General features: G+C 36.8%; 3 protein-coding genes across 3 annotated transcripts in view; 1 reads left to right on the forward strand and 2 right to left on the reverse strand.

The window, feature by feature from the left end:
* Positions 1–6,722, reverse strand: part of LOC131225932 (transcription factor HY5-like) — a 101,670-nt gene extending 94,948 nt beyond the window's left edge. Inside the window, exon 1 of the mRNA XM_058221544.1 lies at positions 6,625–6,722. Coding sequence (XP_058077527.1) covers positions 6,625–6,722 — 98 coding nt within the window. The remainder of the gene's footprint in view (positions 1–6,624) is intronic.
* LOC131225181 (cyclin-dependent protein kinase inhibitor SMR4-like) lies at positions 6,333–7,132 on the forward strand. Its single transcript, XM_058220646.1, has one exon. The coding sequence runs from the start codon at positions 6,737–6,739 to the stop codon at positions 7,046–7,048; it is 312 nt and encodes a 103-aa protein (XP_058076629.1). The 5' UTR covers positions 6,333–6,736; the 3' UTR covers positions 7,049–7,132.
* A 5,828-nt stretch (positions 7,133–12,960) lies between these two features.
* Positions 12,961–17,032, reverse strand: LOC131225934 (cytochrome P450 709B1-like). The gene is made up of 5 exons (XM_058221545.1): positions 16,726–17,032; positions 15,727–15,971; positions 14,224–14,577; positions 13,712–13,763; positions 12,961–13,420 (listed from the first exon to the last, which is right to left on the reverse strand). The coding sequence occupies exons 1-5, from the start codon at positions 16,906–16,908 to the stop codon at positions 12,986–12,988; spliced, it is 1,269 nt and encodes a 422-aa protein (XP_058077528.1). The 5' UTR covers positions 16,909–17,032; the 3' UTR covers positions 12,961–12,985.
* Between the last annotated feature and the right edge of the window lie 9,537 nt (positions 17,033–26,569).

Here is a 26,569-nt window from a genome sequence, read left to right on the forward strand (position 1 = left end):
GTGACAACCGCAACTTTCTAACAACTCTATCTTAAGAAATTTAGATCCCAAGATATACTTGATAATTTTAAGTCTATTGTAGTAAAAGACTTCTTTATATCATTTTTTTAAAATTTCAATCATACATATGTATTACCAAATATGTGAATAGTAAATTTATTATATAAAAAATCTTAATATACACACAATGATATGTCAGTGATTTATGATAGTCATGATTTACTTCAATTTGCACCACCATTTATTTATTAATTTTAACATTAAAATCATCAACTTACTCTATGTAAATCTCCTAATTCAACTTACTATGCAGGAATGTCGTATTGACATTTAGTTGTTCTAACTATATATTCAAACTTGCTACCGGGACCAGTACTCTATGAATTGAAGACATTTATTACACCATTTTTTTCTTGCAGCTTTTTAAAAGCAACTTTTTTGTATAGTACTTTTAATTATTTTCATTATGTTTTAACTTATAGGCTTATTTGATTTTAAATAAGGTTTTACACTTTGATCTTTTCGTTAACTTAGAGGAATCATCCTTATGCAAGAAATTTATTTTCTATTTCATAACTGTCATCCACTCATGTTAATGAATGTCAATCTAAGCTTTTTCGTAAGTTTTTAATTTATAACAATTTGTTAACATTTTATTTCAGAACTATAATATCTATTTTAAGGTTTTGGTACCCTTGAATTTCTTATTGGCTAAAATGTGACAGTTTTTCATTATGTGATTACTGTTTGTCATTAATATGATCTTCATTTTCATTGACGCTCTTGAAATCATCACCACTATATGGTTTTACCAATTCTACATGTTAATCATAGTCATCATCACATCATCACATTAATATTGTGAATTGCTTGTACTATTATCATCATAATACTCTTGGAAATGACTAATGATCATTCTACTCACTCATCCACTACTTTTCTTGTGATAGACTTATCAAAGTTTTTAATAAATTGATTTTCTCAAAAGTCATATATTGGCTTCTATAAACATTTTTATTATCCGAATTTCACAACCTCTAATCAAAATTTTCATCTGTATAACTCATGAAAATATAAAGCACGGAGTTGTCATCTAAATTCGATTTTGACTTGTTGGGTACATGCATGAAGGATTTACATCGAAAAACTCACAATTACTTATACGTGACATCTTTCTCTCAAATTTATTCTAGAATTTTCTTACGATATTCTTTTTAGAATTTTTCTTACAATAGTATTGATGGAAATGAATTGATCAGGTAATACATGGTTCTTATTGTCTTATACCATAATAATTTATGCAATTTTGAAAAAACAACAAATATTGAATTTTTATACAATGGTCCAATTAATGCATTCAAAAATAATATTTTGTTGAGGTATGCGTGGAGTGTCTTTTCACATTATCCCGTATTTCACACAATAGTTTTCAAACAACATAAGTTTTGTATAGTTGTCCTATAAAGTAAATTCATTAATATTAATGGCCAAGATCATTAGAAGATACCTAACATGCATATGGTCGTATTAGATGACAATATACACTTGCTCCTAAGCCACGAGGAAAGAAAAAAAGACCAGTGTTTTATTAGTTCCATATAATGTCTAGTCAAAACTATAATAGGACTATCTTTTATAAGTATTGTAAGAAGTGTGTTCAACAATATAACAAAATATCCATGAGGCTAATAAACAGTGTGTGTCGATTATAATTCATCATTTAAATATGCTATAACATATATTGACAAAAATAAATTTAGTATTCAGCGTGCAGATTGTAAAATCACTCTTAAAATCTATAAATTCACTTGGTGGGCTCTACCTGACTTTTTTTTATGTATTTATTTTTTAGGCGAGGATTTGAACATGATGTGTAATAATTAATAGGAGTAGATGTCATACATTTGCGCTGTAGTGGACCCAAGGAGATTAGGTGTTGTATATTATAGTTGTGCACTCGTGACATTATGAAGGTGGGTGGAGGCTCCACAATCATCAAATTCGTAGGGAATTTGAACTATATAAAATGTACTCCCAGTAATAAAAATCATGTATCTTGCAAATTTGCTTAATCAACTCGTTGGATGGGTTAAACCTATGTGTGATCAAGTCGTGAATTGACCATAAATGGTATGGTATACTAAATGGATAAATTGTCCTTATTTTTATACTAGATAATCCTTATGGTGTGGCTTACTGTTTTCATGGGTTGGATGACATCTTTATGATGGAGTCCACATTTGTACTAACATAGAGAACCACGAGCATTTGAGTTTCAATCCTAATTTTTTAAGTTTGGATTTAGGCCTTGCTGACTAAGATATGATGATGATTTTTCACTACTCACAATAACTTGAATTAATAACCCAACGATCTTTAAAGAAGTGGTTTAACTAGTGATTAAATGTGGAAGAATTTGATTAGATCATATGCCGCTTTCAGAAATAGGCCCTGATCTGTTAGAGGTCCCTCTTTATGTGGAAGTGAGACCGACATGTGTGACTTAAATAAGCATTTATTGCCACATGCGTGTGTGTGTGTGTATATATGTATTTTTAGTCTTTTGGCCAAGCAAAGTAAAATGACAGAAAATGAGTTTTTTACATAGTAAAATTTTTAGTAATATTTTGAAATTTAATTTTCTTTCTTGAAGAAAAAGAAGGGAAAGAAGAAGCGAAAATTGAGTTTTGTAAGAAAAGAGGAATAAGAGTCATCTACCACCAAAATCTTCGCATTTGATTTCGTGAAGCTTCATCTACAACGTTGATTTCTTAGATTGTCTTCTCCAAGGGTTCTGTTGGAGATTTTCTATAATCCCTAGTTAGTAAGAAATTTATTTCTTTTCATGTTGTTTGTAATTCACTTTTGGTTTATATAATTTGAGTATCCATGAGAGGTCTATTGATGATTGTACTTCCATTATTTTTATTATAGTGGATTTGTGTTGGAATAAGTATTGTGGTTTTTCCATTCACATTAGAGGATTTCCCAGTAAAACAAAAATCTTGCTGTCACTTACATCTTATGTGTTTGATGATTTAGTTGTTTGTGTTATGAGTGATTTTCATCTATTAAATTTCTTATGTTATTAATCTCATTGATTTACACATAGAAGAGAAATGTGTGTGATTTTTCAACACGATTGTCTACTAAACAACTTTCAAACATTTTTTTTTTGTATGGGGCCCATATTTGATAGTTGAACGTGTCATAATCAAATTCCGCCATATTAAATCATTAGGGATATTCCTGATGATTCTGTCCCCTCGCGATCAACTTTCGAGCATTGGACCAAAGATCCAGTTTTGTTTAGGGAAAATAAAAATCGAAAGGTGGTGATTTTTCAACCTAAATGAACCTAACAATATAAATCCCAACCCTTTATTTGCGACATCGATCTATTGCTAGCCATTGACAATACAGTCCATGGTTAAAAGATGATTGAGTTGTTTGGTCTCAACTCAATTCAACTCAGACAAGTTGAGTCCAACTTCAATGAGTCAGGCTGAGTTGCTAACTTTGACTTATGTAAAACATCCGTGATGCTTAGTGGGCTTAGCATGTTGTCTATGTCACATCCACTTCACACATCAAGTGTGCATTCCTCGGTGAAAAGACCTTAGGGGAAAATATCAGCCATATGGACAACTTAGGTGAGCCACACTGTAGGTAGCAATGGGTATGTCCCACCAACCATAGATTTTCATTTAGGCCACAATGAAATATATTTTTCATCAAAACCGTCGATAAAGGATGACTCACAAGGATGAGTAAGATATAAAATCAAATCCAGTCTAAAACTCGAATATGTCATTGTATGAATATAAATGGACTAATTTGAGGTCTTCCCAGCGTTGTGGCATTTTTTTAGGGCTAATTTTTTTAATATACCATCAATATAAAGGCTTTCACCCTATGAAAAGAGTGAATTTCACATGACACATGTAGTTCCTGATTGGATACTTTTTCTACCTACAACAATAGATAAGTAATTTATTTGAGATATGTTTGGTTTATGATCAATGAGTAGCCTTTTATCCCTTTTAAAAAAAAGGTAGATATAAAACTAAAGTGGACCACACCATTCAAAAGAAGGGGATTTAAACGCTTACCATTAAAAGTTAAAATAAACTTATAACCCATAGGGACATGTACTTATCATCCAACTCATTCATAAGGTCACGCGGACATGGATGATGAGAAAACACCAATATCAACCTGGTTTAAAACTTTTGTGGCCCAAAGAAGAAATGAACAATAAACATTCAATTCCTCTTATTTCTTGTGGTGTGGTCCACTTGACTTTGAAATTGACCCATTTTTTAGCTCATGTCCAAAATTAATGGGAAAAAAAAAAATGAATGACACAGATCAAACACATCCATATCAATGGACCCCACAAATTTTAGTAGAAAAGGCTCCTTTCATTTTCTATTATCAAGAGCTTGCTCAAGGGAGGTATATAATAATTACTTATTTACACTTTATATATTTAGTTTAAAAATTATGAAAGAAATAGATATCTAATTACTGATGGTCTTGAGATCAGAGCAGTGCCTCTTAGTCGACTCCGATGCGTTGGGCCAAGGAGTCTTTGAAACTATGCATACTTCAAAAAGTGATTTGTCTGTGTTTTCCGGGGCCACATGTAGATCACGGGAGGAACTGCCAGATGACTCGAACAGACAAGAGCGGGCATTTAGATCAGGGTGTTTTAAATGAGCAGAAATCCAATGCCTCAGTGGCATGGAATTTTGGTACTTCCATGTCACGTGCCATAAGCATGAGGCATGAATACGAAGATCCAAACCATGCATCGCACGATTTCCATCATTGATTGGCAACTATCCAAAACTTGGCTTGATGAGACTATCTTAAGCATCTAATAAATGGACTTTCTATCATGAGAATAAGTAAATGGTTAAGATCATTCAATCTGAGTAATTTTTGGATGGTCTCAAATTCACTGTCTGACCTATTGAATGAACGGTTTAGATCTAGTCAATGTACGGAATGGGTACGATAACACATGCGTCACATGGCAGTGGCTTAGCTGCCCTTAAATGCATGGTTGTTGGTCAAGTCGCCGACGTTGACTGATTCAACTACATTGACCAATTCTAGAACATTTGACTTTGACCAAAGAGTTTCTGGTCCAACACGCATCGTCCAAACGTGCGGTTACACGTGTGCCTTTGACGTTGTTGATAGTTGACCGGATCTTACAAAGAGTCGCTGTCCTGAATCTGTGGCCCACTTGTTGAGTTGAGTGACCTGATGCACGGCTGGATGTCACGCAGGTGTGCCAGTTAGCACATGCGACGCGTGTAGAGCGTGTGGGCTGTTTCACATGGGTATAGACGTGTAGTCCAAGGAATTTTGCATAAGAACGGATCACTGCAGCTGTCCACACGATAACTTGTGGCCGTACCCTTCCTCACCAGCATGTGACTTATGCAGGACATCCATACCGTTCAAACGCTGGGCCCCGTGATGAAGGTCATCCATATCTAAAAGCAAGCTAATCTAGCCATTAGGTGGTCGGTTACACCTATATGTTAAGTCAGACCATCGTTGTCCATTGGTTCCAACGGTGTGGCCCACCTGACAAGCGGACCTATCTGATTTTTGTACCAACTGATCATCTTTGAGGCCTACCATTCACGGTACAGTGTCTTGCTCAAGTGGTCCCAGGTTGATTTCAATGGCCTACGTCCCATCACTACTTTTCCCTATGGCATGGCCCACTTGAATTTTGAATTGGCCTGATTTTGTGGCTAGAATCCTAAGCATGAGCTGGCACAAATGATGGACGGAATGGATGTCATTTAAATATTAAGTTGATCACCTGATCAGCTTGTTGGAGTAAAACTCTGGGAAATTGAAATATACTTATCCCCTTTTAACTAGGGGAACATCAAGACCACCCAGGGCGAGATCGTGGGGCCTACGTTGACGTGATTTTTGTATATCCACGCCGTCCATCCGTTTTTTCTGTTCATTTAAGAGCATGTTACAAAAAATGAACTGTATAAAAATCTCAGGTGGACCACACTACAGGAAACAATGGTAATTAAACACCAACCTTTAAAATATTCCAAGGGCCCACCGTAACTTTATTTTCCATCCAATCCGTTGATAAGGTCTAAAATACATGGATAACTATAAAACATAAATATCATAATGATCCAAAAGCCACAAGAAGTTTTTAATGGTCATTCACCATTGTTTCTCATAATGTGGTCAAAAAGAGATTTTGATTTATTTAATTTTTTGGTTTACATCCTGAAAATATCTTTTAAAAACTGATGGACGGCGTGGATATACAAAATAAACATCAAGATGGGCCCACTATAACGGTCTAACCGAAGTCGGTATTATCCCGACTTGATCGAATCCACTCCCTTTTAAATAAAAGCAAATTCAAAAAGAGGAAAGCGTGTGGAATTTAAAGACATCGAAGTCAAGAACGCGAGTTTAAAACTCGCCAGCATTCCATGCAGCAGAATGCTTGAATTTCTTCCTTCCTTCTAAGAAATACATCTCCCCCTTCCTTTTCTTCGTTGAGACTCCCAAAAATCCCTCATTTTCTTCAAAGATCTTCGCCAAGGAATTCATCTGAACCTCTTCCAATCATCAAGAATCGAATTCTCTTCTCCGTGATTCGAAGATTTCTTCCATCCCCTTCTGGAATTCGCGCTCAAAACATAAGATTCGATCATTACAGCGACGGCGGATGGCGAGCATTTATATAACGGACGGTCAGCCTTCGTCGGGAACGTTCTCGAAGCATGTAGAGAGTCCCAAAGAGAGGCGGGAAGGAGAGAGTTTCTCAACTGACGGAGAGAAAACGGAAATGGACATGTGGAGTGATGAGAGCTGTAGGACGCCGACGGCGAAGGAGAGCAGGATACCGGAGGTTTTGACGTGTCCTCCTGCGCCGAGGAAACGAAGGAGCGATCGTTTTACGCGGATTCCGTCGGTGAAGGAGTATTTCTTGCCGCCGAACCTCGATGCGGTTTTCGCTGAGGTCTCGAAGGTGAACTAAGAGGGCATTTTCGGCAATGAGGGCAGTTTGGGAAAATGTTTGGATGAAGAACGCCTGCTTAGGAAGGGTATTCTAGTCTTTGTGCCTTTTCTACCGTTCGTGTTCGTAACAAAAAAATTCCGAGTGAGCGGACAGGATCAGGCCGGCACCGAATTCCATTAGAGTTTGACGTGATGCCATTTCATTAGGGTAAAATATTTAGAAGAGGAGATAATTTTTTGAAAGTTAGTGAGCCTCTTTGAAACAAGTTAGTTTGACGGAAGTGAATGTTACTCTGGGTGGACCAAATCTACTCTTAATTTGCAGTTGTTAAATGTGGCTTTAGCTGATTGCCTTGCATGTGAGACTGTCATTCTTATTGTATTTTGATGAGGGCACTTATGGAATAAAAGAAGGAATGAGGCCATTTTTACTTTTTTTTTTTTTTTTTTTTCGGATTTACTAGCAAATAAAAAGATAAAAAACCCCTGTATGTTTGTTGAGAATCATGACTGACTCCTGATTTAAGTCGAATTATGATAGTGGGTGGTTAATAAACTTCAATAGTGTTAGTAGAATTGTAAAAATAACATACACACATACTTACACCTGTGCACCTTCTTACATGAGCACCCATGGACACCTTTGCCCACTTATCATGGGCACAAAATTTAAAGGGTCTACGTGATGCGGCACCCCTTGAAACTTTATGAGCCCAATTTTTAGCCTAATCCAAAACTCTAGTGGGCCATAGCAAAGAGAAATGCAAATCAAACTGATGGAGTATTCTATCACTTTGATAGATTATTACTTGCAAGCTTGGATATGTATATCTAATGAAAAGAAAACCATAAGTGCCTTGAATTAACTTAGTTGAAAAACAATTAAGTAAAAAAATATGAAAATCTTAAGAAAGGACTGAGGAGGCAAATACACCTAAGAGATCTTCCAAAATACTACAATGAGCATGGGTTTATACACCAAGTAACAATGAATTAAACACCTTGGGTGATATAAAGAGGAAATAGAACACTTTATATATATATATTATCTAGCTTTTCTCAATTTTAACTAGGAACCCAAACTTGGGCCTATGTTCCCCAAATTTTTAAATGGCCGAGGTCCAATTTTCTACTTATCCATAATTCATGTGGTATGGTGCCTTTCATTGCTTTAGACGGATTCAATATATATATATATATATATATATATATATATATATATATATATATATATATATATATATATATATATATATATATATATATATATAATGTACCTTTATAATATATGGCAACAATTTTAAAGGCTATAAATTTATTATGCATTATAGTGATGGTGGTGAAATGCACTTAAAGGTAGAAATGCTAGATTCTTAGAAGAATATATAGATTCAAGAAATCCTAAAAAGCCAATAGAGCTATTTGAAATTGGAAAAAAAAGAAAATTAATTCAAAAGATAACAAAATTGAAAGAATTAGAGGCAATATATTAAATCGAATTCTAACTAAAAGAACAAAAGGCATACCATATGAATTATGGATAAGTAAAATATTGGACAATAGTCATTTAAAAATTTGGGGACCATCGGCCCAGGTTTGGGTTCCTAATTAAAATTGAGAAAAAACCTAGATAATAAATTTATAAAATGTGCCTTTATAAGATATGACAAATTTTTTAAAAAAGACTATAGGTTTATTATGCATCATATTGATGGTGGCAAAATACTCTTGAAGCTAGAGATGTCAGATTCTTAGAAGAACAAATAGATATAAGAAATCCTAAAAAGACATAGCTACTTGAAATTAAAAATAAAAAATAAAAAAATATAAAGGATAGCAAAATTGAAAAAATTAGAAAAAGATCTTTATGGGACATTTAACCATTTACTAGGGTGAGGCCTTATCCACAACTTCCTATATATTAAATCAAATTCCAACTAAAACAATGAAAGACATACCATACGAATTATGGACAGACAGAAAACTTGACCTTAGTCATCTAAATTTTGAGGACCATCAAGTTTGAGTTCCGACGTAAAATAAAGAAAAGCTAGATAATAAAGTTATAAAATGTACTTTTATAGGATATGATGAAAATTCTAAAGACTACTGGTTTATTGTGCATCATAGTGAGGGTGGTAGAAATGCACTTGAAGGTAGAGATGCCAGAACTTAAAAGAATAAATAGATACAAGAATTCCTGAAAAACTAGTAGAAATATTTGAAATTGAAAAAGAATAAGAAATTAATATAAAATGTAACAAAGTTGAAAGAATTAGAGAAACATGTCTGCCTTCGTATTCAAAGTATTATTTTGCATTAATAAATGATAACACCATGTAAAAGATTTATTATGCACTACTTGATGAATATGAAGAATTGTATATCCACTTAATTGTTATGAAGCTATGTCACCGATAGATGCAAATAAGTGAAAAACTTTAATTGAAGAAGAAATTAAATTAATTATAAAAATATAGGAATTAGTATAACTATCAAAATATTAAAAGCTTATTGGATATGGATGAGTTCTTAAAAAAAAATAAATCAAATATGATGACACAATTGAAGATGTATTCTATTATGGCCAAATTCATATTAATTAGAATTATAATGACAATTGTTGTCCACTTTAACTTGGAACTTTATTAAATAATGTTAAAACCACATTTTTAAAATAGAGAACTAAAAGAGACAAACTATATTAGTTAACTTGAAGAAAAATGTATATAAATTAAAGAAATTAATCTTATACTGTCTAAAACAATATTCTTGTTAATGGTACTTGACTTTTTATAATTTGATCTTTGAGTTACAATATATTGTAAATTGATTAGCGATTGTGCATATGCTATGAGCAGGAGTGGCTTTGTGGTCATGTCTTTGTATGTGTGTGACATATACTTCCAGTTGGGTATGACATCCAAATGATACAAAAAAAATAAAATCAAAATATGGATTAGTTTTAAGTTTAAGATGAAAAACATGGGAGAATCATCCTAGTTTTGGGAAATAGAAATATATAGGGATAGAAAATCTCAATCATTATATTTAGGCCACAAAAGGTACATTGATGATATACTTAAAATTTTCAAAATGAATAATGATCAACTTGTGTCTACTCCAGTTGGAAAAATGTATTAAATTCAGTAGATAATATTATCTAGGAAATGGACAAGAGATATGAGATGTTCCTTATGCTCAGGCGGTTAGTAGTCTTTTTTTAATGTGTATATATGACTTGAGCGTATCCATATGACTTGAGCGTATCCATATTGTGGGCCTCGTGAGTCGTTTTTAATGCAATTCTGGTATATTTCACTAGTAAACAATTAAAAATACTAAGATATCTAAAGGGAACAAAGCATCTTAAATTAATTTTCCAAGCAAAGAATTTGAGGCATAAGATATTCATGCTGATTTGTGGGAGCCTTAGATCATATTTCTCTCTCTAGAGGGGTTGCTATTGCTTGGTCTAGCAAGAAGCACAATTTTCCTGCCTAGTATTCTTAAGAAGCTAAGTACATTACGCATAACATAGCATGTACTTTTGCCATATGGATAAAATACTTCATTAAGAATATAAAATTTGATATAATCGATGAGTTGGTTTGCATATTTTGTGATAATTAAGTTGTAACTAAACTAAAACGTTAACAAAGTAGAGCTAATAGTTTAAAGGACAAATACATTGAAATGTAATGTCGTTGTGTTCAAAATATTGTTAAAAGGATGAGGTAACAGTCAGGTATTACCTTAGAGAATATGATAGCTATTCCTTTAACAAAAGGTGGGGTTGTGTAAATAGTTTCAAAGCATATATGCTTAATTAATGAGATTTACAGACACTTATGTTGTGGAATTTTATGCACTTAGGAATGTAGGAATCATGGAATTCTAATGAACTCAGTTATTTTTATCACGAGTACTAAGTCCACAAAAGCATGAAAAACTTTATAGCTAGTAAGTTATATGGTTATAAAGGATATATATAGAAATACAACAGTTTAGTTGGAGCAAATCTTATGATATTAATTAGTAATGTGAATTGTAATGGCCAAGTTAGGCCAAGTTAGAGATATTGGTACGCATGTATACATGTGTGGTTAATATGGACTCAATTATTTTTTCATGAGTGGTAAGTCCTCGAAAGTATGAAAAACCTTATAGTAAGTTACATGGTCATAAAGATAAATTCGACAATTTAGTTGGAGTAAACCTTATGACATATTAGAAATGTTGGTCATAATATCTAAGTGAGAGTTGTTGGTACATATGTATACATGTGTGGTTAAAAGGCCTTCGAAATTTCTTACGCTTAATTCTCTTTATCCCTGAATTATCCTATATAATAAAATGCAACTTAGCATCATGCAAAACCAATTATCAGAATGAGAGTGAGGTTTCTCTCATTGCAATTTGGATCAGATCCGAATGTAAATAATGCAAGAACATTACAGGAAACAACACAAGAAATATATATATATATATATATATATATATATATATATATATATATATATATATATATATATATATATATATATATATAAAATCTTTTATCCATTTATAAAAATCCATCGTAACCAGCTATCCATAGCTCTTCGGCACTTCTTGTCTTCATAGCAATTTGTTGAATGAGCATTGTGCATGTTTATTCTTCATATATATATTTTTTTGGTATAAACTCAACCTTTTATTATATCATATTTTCTGTTTATTATCTTGTCAGTTTAAGCCTATGATCGATATATGTCGGAGAGTATGTTGTGGCTCCTATCTATATAAATGGGCTTAAGCCATCTAAGCTTTTGTATGGAGTGTGTAAGCAATGTAGCACCAGTGCACTTGAGAATTCTAATTAATATGATAAAAGTGTTCTAGCATTTCTTTTAATATAAATTTCTTGTAATTTTTTATTCTCTTTACTTAGTTTGTTTAACACTTAGATGACCTAATTAGATGTAGTCAGTATTGTTCAAATCACATTTTTATGCCATTGAACAGATTAGCCCATTAGTTAGTGGTATTAGGATCCACGGGTGATCCGAAACGCATGCTCTCTCACTCTCTCATGTTCTAACTTTCAAGTAGTAACATGCAAGAAACAAGGAAAGTTGTATTCTCTCTATTTCATACATGTAGTAATAATATTTCAAGCACTTGAGTATTAGAGAAATTTACTTAAGTTAGAAGTGTCAGAAATTTGCTTAAGATAGAAGTGTCATTTACACATGTAGAGGCTTTAGAAATATAGTCCAAAGACTCTCTACATTAAAAGCTAAAGTGTGACTTGCCTGACTTGACTCAACTACTGACATGAGCTGAGTGACTATAACTACTTTCCAAACAAAACGTTCTGACTTGATGTTTTTCTTTTTAAAATTAGTGAAATATGTTTGGAATATTACCATTTTCCTCTTTTTTCTCCTACAATACTACGTGATATGAATAGTCTAATTAGTCGATCTTAACTTTTATATGGTGCAACCTACATTTTCTGAATAGAATAATCCTATCCATTCGAAAATTGGTCTCTCTTATTGACATTCATATTTTCAAGCCAAGGATGAGATGGTTCGGATCATCTGATGAAAGTGATTTTTCAGAGCTACAAGTAATCTGTGATGGGTCCACCAAACTTTTTATTCCCTAATATTTATTAAATTTGTATTTATGCTTGTGTATCCATTCACTAATTTTCTGTCACCAGAATCGATTCCTTGAGGTCCAAGCCAACCGACAGGTTTCACAATATCACAACAATCCACTTCTTAAATAGTGTAAATCACATTAATTTAAGAAAGGCAAAAACAATAATTAAATAGATGAATTGAAGAAGTACATATCACTTCATAATTCGTTATTAAACTTCAACGTACCAAAACATGTGTGGAAAATGCACTTAAATAACCCTAACAAAGTCTAACCCAATGAGTTCATCCCGAGTCAGGACTCAATGAGCCATGCTGAGAAGAATGGGAAGGCCAAACTGTGGCTGTAGAGTAAGCTCATTCATGGGCGCATGCTTAAACTCATGAGAGAGAGAGAGAGAGAGGGAGAACCTTTGAAGGATCATGGCAACGACTGTCTTAGCTTCTAGCATCGTGAAATTTTGCCCGATACATGCTCTTGGACCTGTCGAGAATGCCAAGAAAGCATTTGGATGGCTTGCTGCTCTGGAGACCCCGTCCGCCAATCTCAATGGATTCAACTCATCTGCATCCTTGCCCCAATACTTCTTGTTCCGGTGAATCATGACCATTGGAATCACCACCGTTGTGTTCTTCGGTATCATCAAATCACCCAACTTGGTATCTTTGGTAGTCGTCCTGTACAATTCGATTGCTGGGCAGTAGAGCCTCAAAGCTTCTAAGAGAAACATATTCACCTGCAAAACATGCATCATTAGCTCTTGAATGCAGAAGAACCCATTGTTTAAAAACCCAAAAGCTCGACTCAATATGTAGCTAGGTTGGGTTGACTCAATGGCTCCATTCAAATCCACTCAGATTAAGTCAATATTCAATAATTAATTTAAGATGTGATTGGACAGTTCTGACCTAGCTACCACAAAATATACATATTCTGAGATTAATACAATAAGCAATGTTTCTTTCAAATGTTTGTTTCCAATATCTAATTGACATATATCTATGGGGGGCATGCACAGAACACATACTTCACAGGCAATGCCTTTATCAAATTCAATGTTCATTAGACAGAAAAACACCCTGAGATAGAATTAATAGAGGTAGAATAGAAATAAAAATGTGGGTATATAGCAGGCTGCAAACTAAGAATAGATATTAAAGTTAATATAAGTAATTAAAAAAAGTCAAATTAATCAAAATCAAGAGACATGGTTCGTTAGTACTTATAACAACTTCACTTGAATCCCTAGCATTCATTTTTTATGTACTGGAAAGCCCACCAACAAATGAGTGACTTGGTTTGAGTCATGTCGAGTTAATCAAATAGGTGGGTCAAAGCACGAAGTTTCACTGAGTCAGAAGCAATTTGGGCTCTCCAGCAAGTTCCATAGTGACTCGGCTCAAGATCTTGTAGAGTTGAGTTGAATTGGTTGAGTTTCTAGTCTGAGTGACTGAGTTTTAGAATTGTAGGGAAAAAAAACACTACTCAAGCTTTGTAATTCATGGGTCTTACCAGTTTTAGCTTGTTTAGGTAGTCGGCGGGATTTCCATCCCACATTCCTTCATCACTGCTTCTCTAAGCCTCTCTTGCCATTCCTTGTATAAACTCAGTAAGTACATTGTCCATGTTAGTAAATTGGCAGTGGTCTCATGGCCTGCGAAGAAGAATGTCTTGCATTCATCCATGATCTCATCCATACTCAGCTTCAGGTCCTCTTGCTTCTTGCTTGATTCAGATATTCCCAACATAATCCCAAGCAGATCTTCACCATAGCCAGAATCAGAGCCATTTCGATCCTTGGAATTCAACCTCTCTTCAATGATGCTCTTGAGCCTATTTCTCAATTTTCTTTCGAGTTTCCATGTATCTAAATTCCACCTTGTAGGAAGATATCTGCAAAGGGAAGTACATGAACAAACAAAGAAAATGTTTCCTTACCTATTTCACCATCCAAGAAATGGTGGTAACTCTTCAAACATACACATGGCATAGTTTAAGGTAATCTAGACCATCCAAATTGCGGGCCCAACTCTGGATGCAGCATAACCGCAAAGAAGATATCTTTACCATCCGATTCTTCTCTTCAAAATTTAATCACTCACTATTTTCCTTTTAACCATCCATTTGATAGCTAGTAGATTGATGGTTAAGATTTCTTGATTAGTGCGATTGTAGAGACGTGCTGCATCTATAATGGGAGCCACACTTTGGATGATCTGGATAACTGTACATTGTTGGGACAGTCATGAGGACGAGTCACCACCACTTTTTGAATGGTGCAAAACTAACATGGGCGTCTAGGCCCATATGCATATGCACGTTATGCACACACACACACAACATGGCAAAAGAGAGCAAATCAAGAGAGGAAATTGTTTCGTTTTGCCATGGCTTAGTAAAATTTTGAATCAAAATAAAAGTTGGGCTCTAGGGGTTTCATGAGGTGCTGCATCACATGAATGGTTCAAATCTTGCACTCACAAAATAGGAGATGAGTTCTCAAAAAATTCTCATGAGTTCTCATGAGAACTGGTGCCCATGAGAGTATTCGTCATATATGTGTGTGTGTGTGTGCGCGCGCGCGCGCGCATGTGTGTGTGCACATACAGGAGCGATTATCTGTATTTCGATAAATAGAAGTAGAAAAAAGGGTGCATCTATTAAATACTATGGGTGTAATAATCAATTTCATGTCTATATATACATACATTCATGTATTACATGAATATGTAATGTATTCATGTATGTTGAGGCCCAATCAACTACAACCGATTGTATGCCACAACCCATTTTCTTATTGCAGAAGAACTTTGCTCTTCAAGAGCGAAATTCTTGTAAATGGGGTTGCAGGTTAATAACCAACATTCACTTGTAGGTGATCTTTTATCATGTTGGTGTATTTGTATGTAAATGACCCAATGCAATTAGTTACATTTTACTCTACAATGCAACTAGTTGCATCTACACATCCAAAAATCAACCTGTGGTGCAATTAGAGAGAGAGAGAGAGAGAGAGAGAGAGAGAGAGAGAGAGGTAATTACTGGCCACCAGGGATGACAAAATCAATCATAGCAGTTCTCTGGAAAAGCTCCTTCTGTGCTTCAAAGATTTCCTTCCCAACAGAGGAACTAGCACTGAAAGCAGTACTTGCAATGATATCTGCAGCCAGCGCTTGAAATTCTCTTTTCATTTCTATTTCTTTAGACTGCCCATTGGCTTGAACCACCTGATCTTTCCACCCATCAACCATGGACTGAGTGCATGCTCCCATTCTCTTTGCCATCACCTTTCAAGCCCAAAAGCTTATACAGTTAGAAGCAGGAGTATTAATGGTACCTAACCCGCTTCTAAGGCGGGTTTGGCCCAAGCTAAATGGGTAGTAGGTCAGTTTCGGTTTAAAAAATGTGGCCCATTAAGTTGACCGACAGGTTTGGACTGAACCCACCTAATTAACCTGGTCCACCCATATGTTTATTAATGGTCTAGGCCAGCTGACCCTACCTGACCCAACCCAAGTGTGGCTATGCTGGGTTTGGTCGGGTTTGTGCGACCAACCCAGTTACAATAAATGGGTCAGGTTTGGTCAGGATTGGGTTTGATGAATTTTAAGTGGGTTGGTCAGTCCACATGGTAATGGCTCATGGGTCGGGTTCAGGCTGGAATGAGTGCATTTAGTAAATGGGTTGGGCTTAAGTGCTCGAGCCTAACCTAATAATCATTCACGAAAAGTAGCCACGTGGGCTCCATCATGGAAATGGGCCATTCCCCAATATCTCACTGGTTAGATGATTTTAGCAATCTGGTCAGTTACTTGGAAATTAATAATTTGCAGCCAACGGTTCAGATCAACAGAGTCCAATCAGAGGTCATCATAGTAATCCAATTTCAAAGATTATTGGAGTTATTAAGAGTTCGCGATTGGACCCACCATCTAAACGGTTGGATCACCAGAAAGTGGGCCTTCTGTGTGCACTTTGTAGATAGAATCAATTGGACGGTCCAAAATTCGAGATTTCCTAATGTAGGAGTAAGATACTAACCTTGAGCTTGTCAAGGTTGAAGGCAGGGCTAACCACCTTCCTATGCCTTTGCCAATCTGAGCCTTCGGTCAGAAGAATCCCTTGCCGAACAAGGCCATGATCGAAGGGTCCATATATCTTCTGTTTGACGTATAAACCAGTCCTGTTTGAGAAGAGGTCTTTGGCTATCTCGGGTTCGATCATGAATAACCTTGGCTCGGTCCCTAGCCAGTACAAAAACACTTCTCCTGTTTGGGCAGGTGGGGCCACCCAACAATCAATCCATCAAATGTCAATCAGTCGCTAAAAATTTAGAGATATTTCACCACATAGTGGGTGTGATGGCCCATCCAAATGTGGGGTCCAGTAGATCAACGGTTTAGATCGTCCATCAAAGGTGGGACCACTTGGGTTTTCCATGTGTTCAGTTATCCAGGTGTACACATACTGGCCCCAGAGCGGGTTGACCATGACCCAAATCTCTCCCTGATTGAAAGATCCTAACCATTCTTTACCAAATTTCTACCAGATCCTTCGGTTGGATGTGGGCTGTTTTGGTAACTGTCTAGTTCTGACAACAATTTGTTGGGATAGGATTGTCCAATTTAGGATTTCTTTTGGGGCACTGACGTCCATCCGTTGTGGATCCCATCGGATGAACGATCAGGATCATCAAATCATGGGCCCTTCTTGTGTAAACTTAGGACTAGAGTTGGGCACGTGACGAGTCGACTCGGCAAACTTGACTGGTCTGACTTATGCATATCTTACTTGATCTGAACCGAGTGGATGAGTTGATCCGAATTGAGTTTACTTCATCCAATCCGAACTCAAATCGAGTTGAATTCCAGTCACCCAGTAACTCAACTCAACTTGAAACAAAACTCGATTCATATATAAATATATAATAAAAAAAATAAAAAAAATGAGATACTATGTTTCAAATATAAGATGCCTTGTAGCTGATGTGGAGGCTGCAGTTTGGCAAGTGAATATAGGTTTTGAGTTGTAATTTCATTTCGTGGATACCTGTTGCATCTGGCTCAACTTGGGGCCAATTCCACCAGACTTGGTACCAGTGATTGGGTCAGACTCGTTCCTTATTAGTCCAATCTAGACTTGGACTTGGATTGGGTCAGGCATGCTGGACCCAGTAGCGAGTTAGGTCAAGTTCAAGTTAGGTATATTTCAAAGCCGAATCAAGTTAGGTCGGCCCTAACTTGGTTTGACTCGATGCCGCTCTAGTTATAACCCACGTGGACAGGTCAACTAGTCCTCGGACTACTGAGGTGAAATCATAGTCTATCAGCTGGGCCTTGTGGGTCAGCGTAAGACCCACTTCAGGAGGTAGGCCCTACCATTAGGGTTGAAACTTGGGCGGGTTCAACCCGACCAACCCGTGACCGACCCGACATTGCATTGGGCTCGGACAGGATATATCGTGTCCGATCTCAAGCTTGGGCTATACAAACACCAACCCGATAAAACTTGGGTTGGGCTCGGGTTGAGGTCTCGGGTTGCCCGACCCAACCCGAACCCGAACCCAATCAATATATAAGTTACTTATAAATTATAATTGAGTGTGGATCATTTTCGTCGAAAGCACACTAGTGATGTCGGGTCTCATTTGTCCGTGTCATTTCCAAGGATGCAAGCTGACAAGATATGCCAGATTTCTCTCTCCCAAATAGATTGCGTGCTATGCTACATGACTTTTAATGGAGTAGTTGTCTTATATTTTAGCTTGTTTTTTTAAGAAAAAAAATGAAGTTCTTTATGATGAATAATCACATATATGATTAATAAAATCTTAAATACAAAAAATAAGTCCTCTATTGAAATATAATAAACTAATGTAATAACGAAAATATTAACACATATATACCCGACCAACCCGATCAACCCGACCGAGCCCACTTGGGTTGGGCTTGGGTTGAGAATTCTAAACCTGAAATTGGGTTGGGTTGGGTTAGGGTCGAGGTATAGGAACCTTGGGTTGGGTTAGGGTTGAGCACCAACCCGACCCGACTTTCAGCCTTACCAACCATGGGTAGGCCATGGACGGAAGTGGATTGGGTGTTGACCCGAACTCCACCACCTAGTTAGGTGGTATTGGGAGCTGTGTGGCCCATTGTGATGTATGCGTTTTATCCATGCTATGCATCCGTTTTTCCAGCTAATTTTAGTGAATGAGCCCAAAAATAAAACAGATCTAAAGCTCAAGTAGACCACACCACGGAAAACAGTGGTGATTAAATGCCCGCTAATAAAAACTTCTCGAGGGCCACAAAGGTTTTGGATCAAGCTTATATTTGCGTTTTCCCTTAATCCAGTTGTACGTGACCTTATCAACAGGTTGGATGGAAAATCAACGTTACGGTGGGCCCTAGGAAGGCTTCAACGGTAGGTGTCATCATGTCCACTGTTTCCTGTGGTGTAGTTGACTTAAGCTTAACATCTGCTTTATTTTTCGGCTCATGTCCTAAAATGAGCTGGCAAAACGGATGGACGGCATGGATAAAACACATACATCACAGCGGGCCCCACAGTTCCTAACACCACCTAGCTGGGTCGTGTTGGGGTCGCCCCAATCCGATTCCGCATGACGGCCCTCTTTCTCGGAAAAAATAATCCTAATCAATATAAAAAAGATAGGAGTTGAAGATAGGCCATTGATCATTCTACAATCTACAGATCAAACGGATAGGATCAAATATGGAAACTCATACTTTTCTCATGGCCTTTTCACGGTGTGACCCACCTATTGAACGGCTCGATCATCCGTATACAGAGCCAATGAATTAAATCTACATGCGGAGTAGAAAAAAAGGAGGGGAAGTAGAGAGTGACCATATTGCCACTTGTGATGGTGGGGCAGGATCCGAGGGATGATGTCATGTGAGTGTTTATCCAAGACAGTGTTGGAAGCCTGCATCCTGAGGGTCTTCATTTCATGGAGGGAACCTGATATGAATGAATAGGGAGGTCCCCTTATGCCTTGTTTGGCAAACCATTTCCTAATTGCATAAGGTCTCCACACCAGCATGTTGAAGAGATTCCATATCTTTTAGATCAGGAGCACTCCTAAAGCCACCCAAACGGTACCAAGGTAGCCCATGTACTCTGACTCTGAGAGAGAGAGAGAGAGAGAGGTCGTCTACTCAAACGTAAGCCAACAAATAGGAATATCAATAACTCAAGTGGGCCATGCCATAGGAGATAATAGAGATAGAAACTCCATGGACTACCTACCTAATCCAAACTTTGTTTTTTTGTTTTTTTTGTTTTTTAATATTTTTAATTCATAGCTGTAAGTTCCTACGACGTAATAAGTTGGTGACCTGGCGTTTGTAAAAGAATTAAACCTCTATTTACTCACCAATAATTCGATGAATTCTATTAGCAAAACAAGGGATAAAGGTTATTTTATTGTCACTAGTGATATTAATGATGCCCTTGATTTGGAGGTGTTAACTATGAAAAATGTACTAACTATGTACATTACACCTGCTGTTTGAATGTCTTTAAGTTGTGTAGAAATAGGGGATTTTAATGGATTGAATAAGTTGCTCGATTAATTGAGAGAACTCTAGATTAAATAGATTGGTTGTTGGATTGTTTTGGACAGGTTTGATCAATTGACCTTGAAGGTTCGAACGATCGACATAATTTGAAAAATGCATGTTAACTCTTTGAACATTTTTAAGCATGTTCGATTGATTGAACATAGGGTCGATCGATTGATGGTTACTTAATTGATGTTGATCGATCGATGATTAAATATATGATTATGGGGTGTTGCATAATTGTGCAATTTACTTCTTTTTTCGGGTGTAACACTATATATATTGGTGTAATACGAGATTAAGATACGACAAGGAGAGCTAAATTGTTTTTAGGGTTTTGAAGGAAGGAAACTAGGATTTTCATACCTATAAGTTCATCTATTCTCTTGTGCTTTCATTTTCACGATGGATTATTTGTCGCTTTGTGTCGTGATTTTTTTCACAAGAATTTTTCCATGTAAAATCATATATTCTTTGATTTGTTTTATTTATATATTTTTTTTCGTTTGTGTGATTTGGCTCAGGGTCTACTTCGGTGGTGCCCAATAACACTAATGTAAACGGCATATTTTATATAGGTTTTATCAAAAATGAATTGAGTTATTTCGATAAATACATTCAACCAACAATTATTTTACCACTTTTGTAGCCCCTAAAAAGGTTTAAACGGTGGGCATGCATTTCATTCCACTATTTCCTATGGAGTGGCTCACTTAAGTTTTGGATCTCTCTCATTTTTTTGGAATCACATTATAAAGCCATCTTTTGAAACTGATAATCAGGCCGGTGCTGGTCACGCTGTCCTTAGGCCCCACATTAGAGTGGAAGGAAGACAAGTTGGGAGAGACAAGGTTGGCCAAAGTCAAAAGATATTTGCCTTGTACGCAACCGATCCGTATAAAACATCGACATTTTTATGATGAATTTAGTAGAGATAATTGACAATATTACATACTCTTGTAGAGTATCATGCTTGATACGCAGGCACTCCCAAATTTTACATATGGCATACTAACTCTAATAGAACAGGCACAACAAAATTTTACATATGCCTTGGGAAGTTTTTAATGGTGGGAATTCAATCACTGCTGTTTTCACCATTGTTTTTTGTTGTGGTGTGGTCCACCTGGAATTTAGATCTGGCTCATTTTTGGGACAGATTTGGCAAATGGATAGATGACTTGAATATGCAACACACATAAGCTAGCTCACATAATCGGTAGGAAGAGCCGGGCGGATTGAATGCCTACTGTTTAAAACTTATTGGGACCACAAAAAAACAGTTTTGTTTTTTTTTTTTTTTTTTTGTCTTTCTCGCTCCTTTTTGTATTTTTTATTTTACACACGCCCACACTTTATGGGAAGCGGATCGGCTGGTGGACGACACACCACCGACCTTGGTGTTGTGTTGATGTCACCAAGTTCTGTGGGCCCCACCATAAGTTATCTGTTATATTTAACGGGCTAGTTGTAATGCTTGAGCTAAAAAATGAGACCGATGCAAAGATAAAGTTGACTACATTGCATAATGCAGCGAGGCTTAAGCGTCTATCATTGGAATTTTCTGGGATGGATAATAAATATTATTAATGTTTTATCATCTAGAATCATTGTCCCAACTGCTATTTGTAGTGTGGCATGAGAGTGAGATTATAAACGGCATGGATGGCATATAAACATCAGGTGGACTCCAAGTGTTGTGTTTTTTAGAATAAAAATAAATTTAAAAAATAAAAATTATTTTTAGAAAGTAAATAAATATATTAATTATTTAAATTTTTCATAAATAGTATGTATACCCAGTCGGTAAGAGAAGAGGTTTTTGCTTATCCAACCAGGGTTCAAATCTCTTTAAGGACGGTGGACGGTGCTCTCGCGGTGTGGGCTGTAGGGCTGCTTGGGCGTTTTTTGGCACTTTGTTAGGTGCACTTAGCACTAAGAGAGCCTTAGTCTTTTTGGCGCTTTATTAAGCGCACTAAGAGAGCCTTAGTCTTTTTGACACTCGGTTCAAATTTTTTGAGCCATGGTACCCTAATGTTTTATTACCTTTTTTGTTAATTGAGAGTAATTATGACATGATTATATATGTGGCACCTATGCCATGTGTTGCATATGTGGATACGGTTTTTCCTGTTAGGTAACTACTTCTGTCTGAATGTGTATAGAAATAACTGTCATAGGATAAAGAGTCATGTCCTTTCATATAAGGCAATTATTTGCTATAAATGAGTATGAATTTCTTGAAGAGGCACTTTAGCACCTCTTTAAGAAGAAATCCATAATTTTTTAATTGATATAAATCCTGGATACTATAATCTAGAAGATAATACTTTTAATCCTTAAGATTATATCATCTTCTGTGCAATTACTCTCGATCTGATCTCTTGCTGAGTTTTTTCTGAACGTCTTAAGGCATATCGGCGTTAAAACTAGACACCTGTTCAACACTTAAATGTGCAAATTTTCGTATTGAAAATCGGATTGAGAGTTCATTATATCCTGAAGACAATTTGTAGATTTCATTCGTTTACACTTGCTGGAACTTACAGAAAAAGGGCAGCAAATCTGTCTTGAGAAATTGACTGTTCAAGTCGAGCCTTGAACCCGATAGATCTGATCATTTCGTTATCGTTTTCTTTTATTCTCCGTTGTGTACAAGAAACACTTTAAATTCTAACATTAAGGAGGTTTTTAACACTAGGCATTTCTTTACCCACATTTTCTAGTGGTGCAATCCACTTGAGTTTTGGATCTGCCTTATGTTTTGAGACATGATCTAACAAAATGGATGGATGAGGTGGATTTCTTGGAACCCAGCAAGTTTTGTGGGTCCCATCATGAGGTGTGTTATATCTAAACCGTCCATACATTTGGTGAGCTCGTAGTAAGGTTTGAGCCGAAAATTAAGACAGATCTAAAAATCAAGTGGACCACACTGTGAAAGGAATGGGAGATTGAACGTCTACCATTGAAACCCTTTTGGGGTTATAGAAGTTTTGGATCAATATGAAATTTGTTTTTCCTCTTCATCCAGGTTTTTGTGACTTTACTAACAGACTGGATGGATGATAAACGTTATGGTGGGCCCTACAAATTTTTAACGGTGAAGATCATTATCCTGCTGCTATTTGTAGTGTGGTCCATTTGAGCTTTGGATATGATTCATTTTGTGCATAATGCTCTAAAATGATCTGGAAAAATGAATGAACGGTGTGGATATAATAAATACATCATTGTGTGGCCATGTAACTTTGATCTCCTTTGAACCGTTCCTACGAATCGGCGCTCGTCTTCGCACGATACGTACCCACCAGCCAATCCGCTTCCGGATTTCTCACAATCATCACGGTGGGCCCCACCTAGCTTTCTGTCGCAGCAAGCTCGCAGGCAATTCGCGTCCCCCGATTGAGATATGCGTCGGATTGAGACGTGGAACACGTTGACACGTGGCATGTAGTCCTCCGTCTATCTTTTACCGCTCACCGTTCCTGTGACGTGTTCAGTGAATCCGACCTCTATCTGTCTGTCACTGACCATGCAATCAAAATCACAGTGGCCCACCAGCCTTTCAATATCTCTTTTATCTCTTGTTTCTACGGTGACAGTGTGAACATCATCGTCGTTTCCTTGATGGAGATCCATCATCTCACGCCACGGACGCAGATTGGGTGCTACCTCATCCGATCCCTAGATAGGAATGGTCAAATGAGGGGCCTCCGTGATCAATGGGTTTCATCCACACCATTCATCCATTTTTCCATACCGTTTTAGCATATAAGGAAAAAAAATGAGGCAAATCCAAGGCTCAAGTAGACCACACCACAGGAAATAGTGATAATGACACCCAATGTTGAAAACTTCTTAACCGTACAAGTGTTTAATCCCCACCGTGTGTTGTGCTTAAATTTAGAATTACCTTATTTTCTGTCTTGTACCCTAAAATGATATAGAAAAATGGGTGGACGGTGTGGATAAAACCCAGACGGTAGGGGGGTAGTAGTACCCAATCCGCGTCCTCACGCCACATATCATGCTCCATGCATGGGGTGTATACGAACCAAGCTAGCTCAGTTAGCTCACTCTACTCGACTCGAAAAAGCTCGATTCGACTCGGTTCGAAGCTGAGTTCGAGTCGAATCGAGTTGATTTTTTGAGCTCGAAAATGAGTTCGAGCCAAGTTCGAGCTAGCCCCAGCTCGACTCGACTCAGATTGAACCCAACTCGAATCGAACCAGTTCGATGACTCGGTTACTTTGATATTGATGTTGCTCACCAAGTGTTTGATGAAATGACTCAAAAAAGTGTGGTTGGTGGCAAGGAAGGTATGTATATGAAACCAACACCCTTTTTTTCTTGATTTTTATGTTGCTTAGAAGGTGTTTGATAAAATACCTGTAAAACCATTGCTGTCATCTCAAATACGGTGAGATTTTGAAGGTGCAATCCAGGTGTTTGTGAAAATGCCTCAATGGCAAACTCAGCTCAATCTTGGCTCGAACTCAACCTGAGCTGGCCCGAGCTGCCAACTGAACCGAGCCGAGCTGGCCAGTCAGGCTCGTGGACTGAACCGAGCCGAGTTCAAGCTGAGGTTAGCTAGTGGCCGAGCCGAGTCGAGCTGAGGCCAGCTCGACTCAGTTTGACTCGATATACACCCTTAATCATAACGCGGATGCATCATACCACATGTCAATGTACATATGGAACACGTGTTCTTGAATAACGAGGCCATGACACATCCAAGCATTAGTCCACGAACATAATGATGTTAGTGGGGCACTGGTCCATAGGGCAGGGCCAAACCAGGCCAAGGCTGTCTTCTTTTAAGCGTCGTGTGCCATGCTAGGCTGAGGATTCACCCGAGATGGTGAAGCCCTTGTTGTTGGGCCCGCCTTGATATACGTATCTTATATATATCTACTCTGCCCATCCATTTTTTTATAATCATTTTAGGGCATTATACAAAAAATGAAGCAAATTCAAATATCAAGTGATCCATACCGTAGGAAATATTGGCGATTGACCATAGATAAGCTACAGAAGTTATGAGCCACATGAGATATGCATCATCCTCATTTTTGGAATTATTTTCTAAAATAATTTGGAAAAATGGATGGATGGCATGGATAAAACACATACATTATGATGGGGGCCACACAACACCATCCAATAGCTAGGGGCTACTAACACCGTGAGTACAAATCCAAACCCACGGGGGTGGGTGGACCGCTGTGGGGCCCTCCATGACATATGTGACTATTTCCATGTTTTCCATCCGTATTGAAAGCTCATTCTTGAGCATGATAGACCATAGAGAAAACAGTGGTAAATGAGCAATAAAATTTTCTTGTGGGCTACAAAAGCTTTGGATTAAGATGATATTTGTGTGGTCTCTTAATCTAGGTCTTTGGCCTTATCAACAGAATGGATGGCACATAAGCATTTTGGTGGAATCCATGAAGATTTTAATAATAGGGATTCAATCACAACTGTTTTGCAAGGGTAAATATGTCAAATTAACATATTTCAAATATTTCAGACGTTAGTTAACCAACCGGTTATTCTAATTCATTATTAGTTTTATGACTTCAACCAGTTATTCTAATTCATTATTAGTTTTATGACTTCAGATTTCAAATTCAAACCTTGGACTTCAGATTTAACAAACAGGCCCTAAGTCCCATAATTACCTTTTGAGTTGATCGTTTGCCTTTTTCACGTCAAGCAAAAGATAAGAAATAAAATATCAAGATTGCCCCATTATTTAGTAAATGAAAATATAGCCCACTAGATATTGGTATGTTACATAAATAGGCATGCAACTTATCAACCATCAAACCGAAACATGACTCTCATAACATCTATTACTACACAACCATATAAACATGATGAACACCATGGACCGTATAATATGGGCTAGGTCAACTGCCTAACATAATTGTACGTTCGGACAATTATTCAGAACAAATAAAAATGGATCAACTATCCAATATAACCAAATGAGCTTGTATCAATTATCCAACTCAACTAAGGCTAAGCTAATTGCCTGCGACAATCATAAGTTTGGACAATATCCGGAACAAATTAGAATAGACCAACCGTCTAATATAAACGAGGAGTCTGAGCCAATTGCTTAGAGTAAACAAGCTCAATACATTCAAAAGTCTAAGCCAAAGCTAGGACAACTACCTAGTCCAAACAAGCTCGAACCAACTATTCAATACATATGTAGGTCCGGACCAACTACTTGGTATAAGTATTGGTCACATCACAAATCTTGGCTTGCCTTAAACAAGAAGTTG

The sequence above is a fragment of the Magnolia sinica genome, chromosome 14, assembly GCF_029962835.1.
Source record: "Magnolia sinica isolate HGM2019 chromosome 14, MsV1, whole genome shotgun sequence".
In the NCBI taxonomy this organism is placed as follows: domain Eukaryota; kingdom Viridiplantae; phylum Streptophyta; class Magnoliopsida; order Magnoliales; family Magnoliaceae; genus Magnolia; species Magnolia sinica.

Bases quoted from the DNA above. Each gene is read 5' to 3' on its own strand.
- LOC131225181 (XM_058220646.1), top strand. From the start codon at position 6,737: ATGGCGAGCATTTATATAACGGACGGTCAGCCTTCGTCGGGAACGTTC.
- LOC131225934 (XM_058221545.1), bottom strand. From the start codon at position 16,908: ATGATCGAACCCGAGATAGCCAAAGACCTCTTCTCAAACAGGACTGGT. The intron at 13,764-14,223 runs GCCGACTACCTA...ATTCTATCTCAG, and splicing joins GAATGTGGGATGGAAATCCC to GGTGTTTTTCTGTCTAATGA. The intron at 13,421-13,711 runs GTATGTGTTCTG...CATGTTTTGCAG, and splicing joins ATAAAGGCATTGCCTGTGAA to GTGAATATGTTTCTCTTAGA.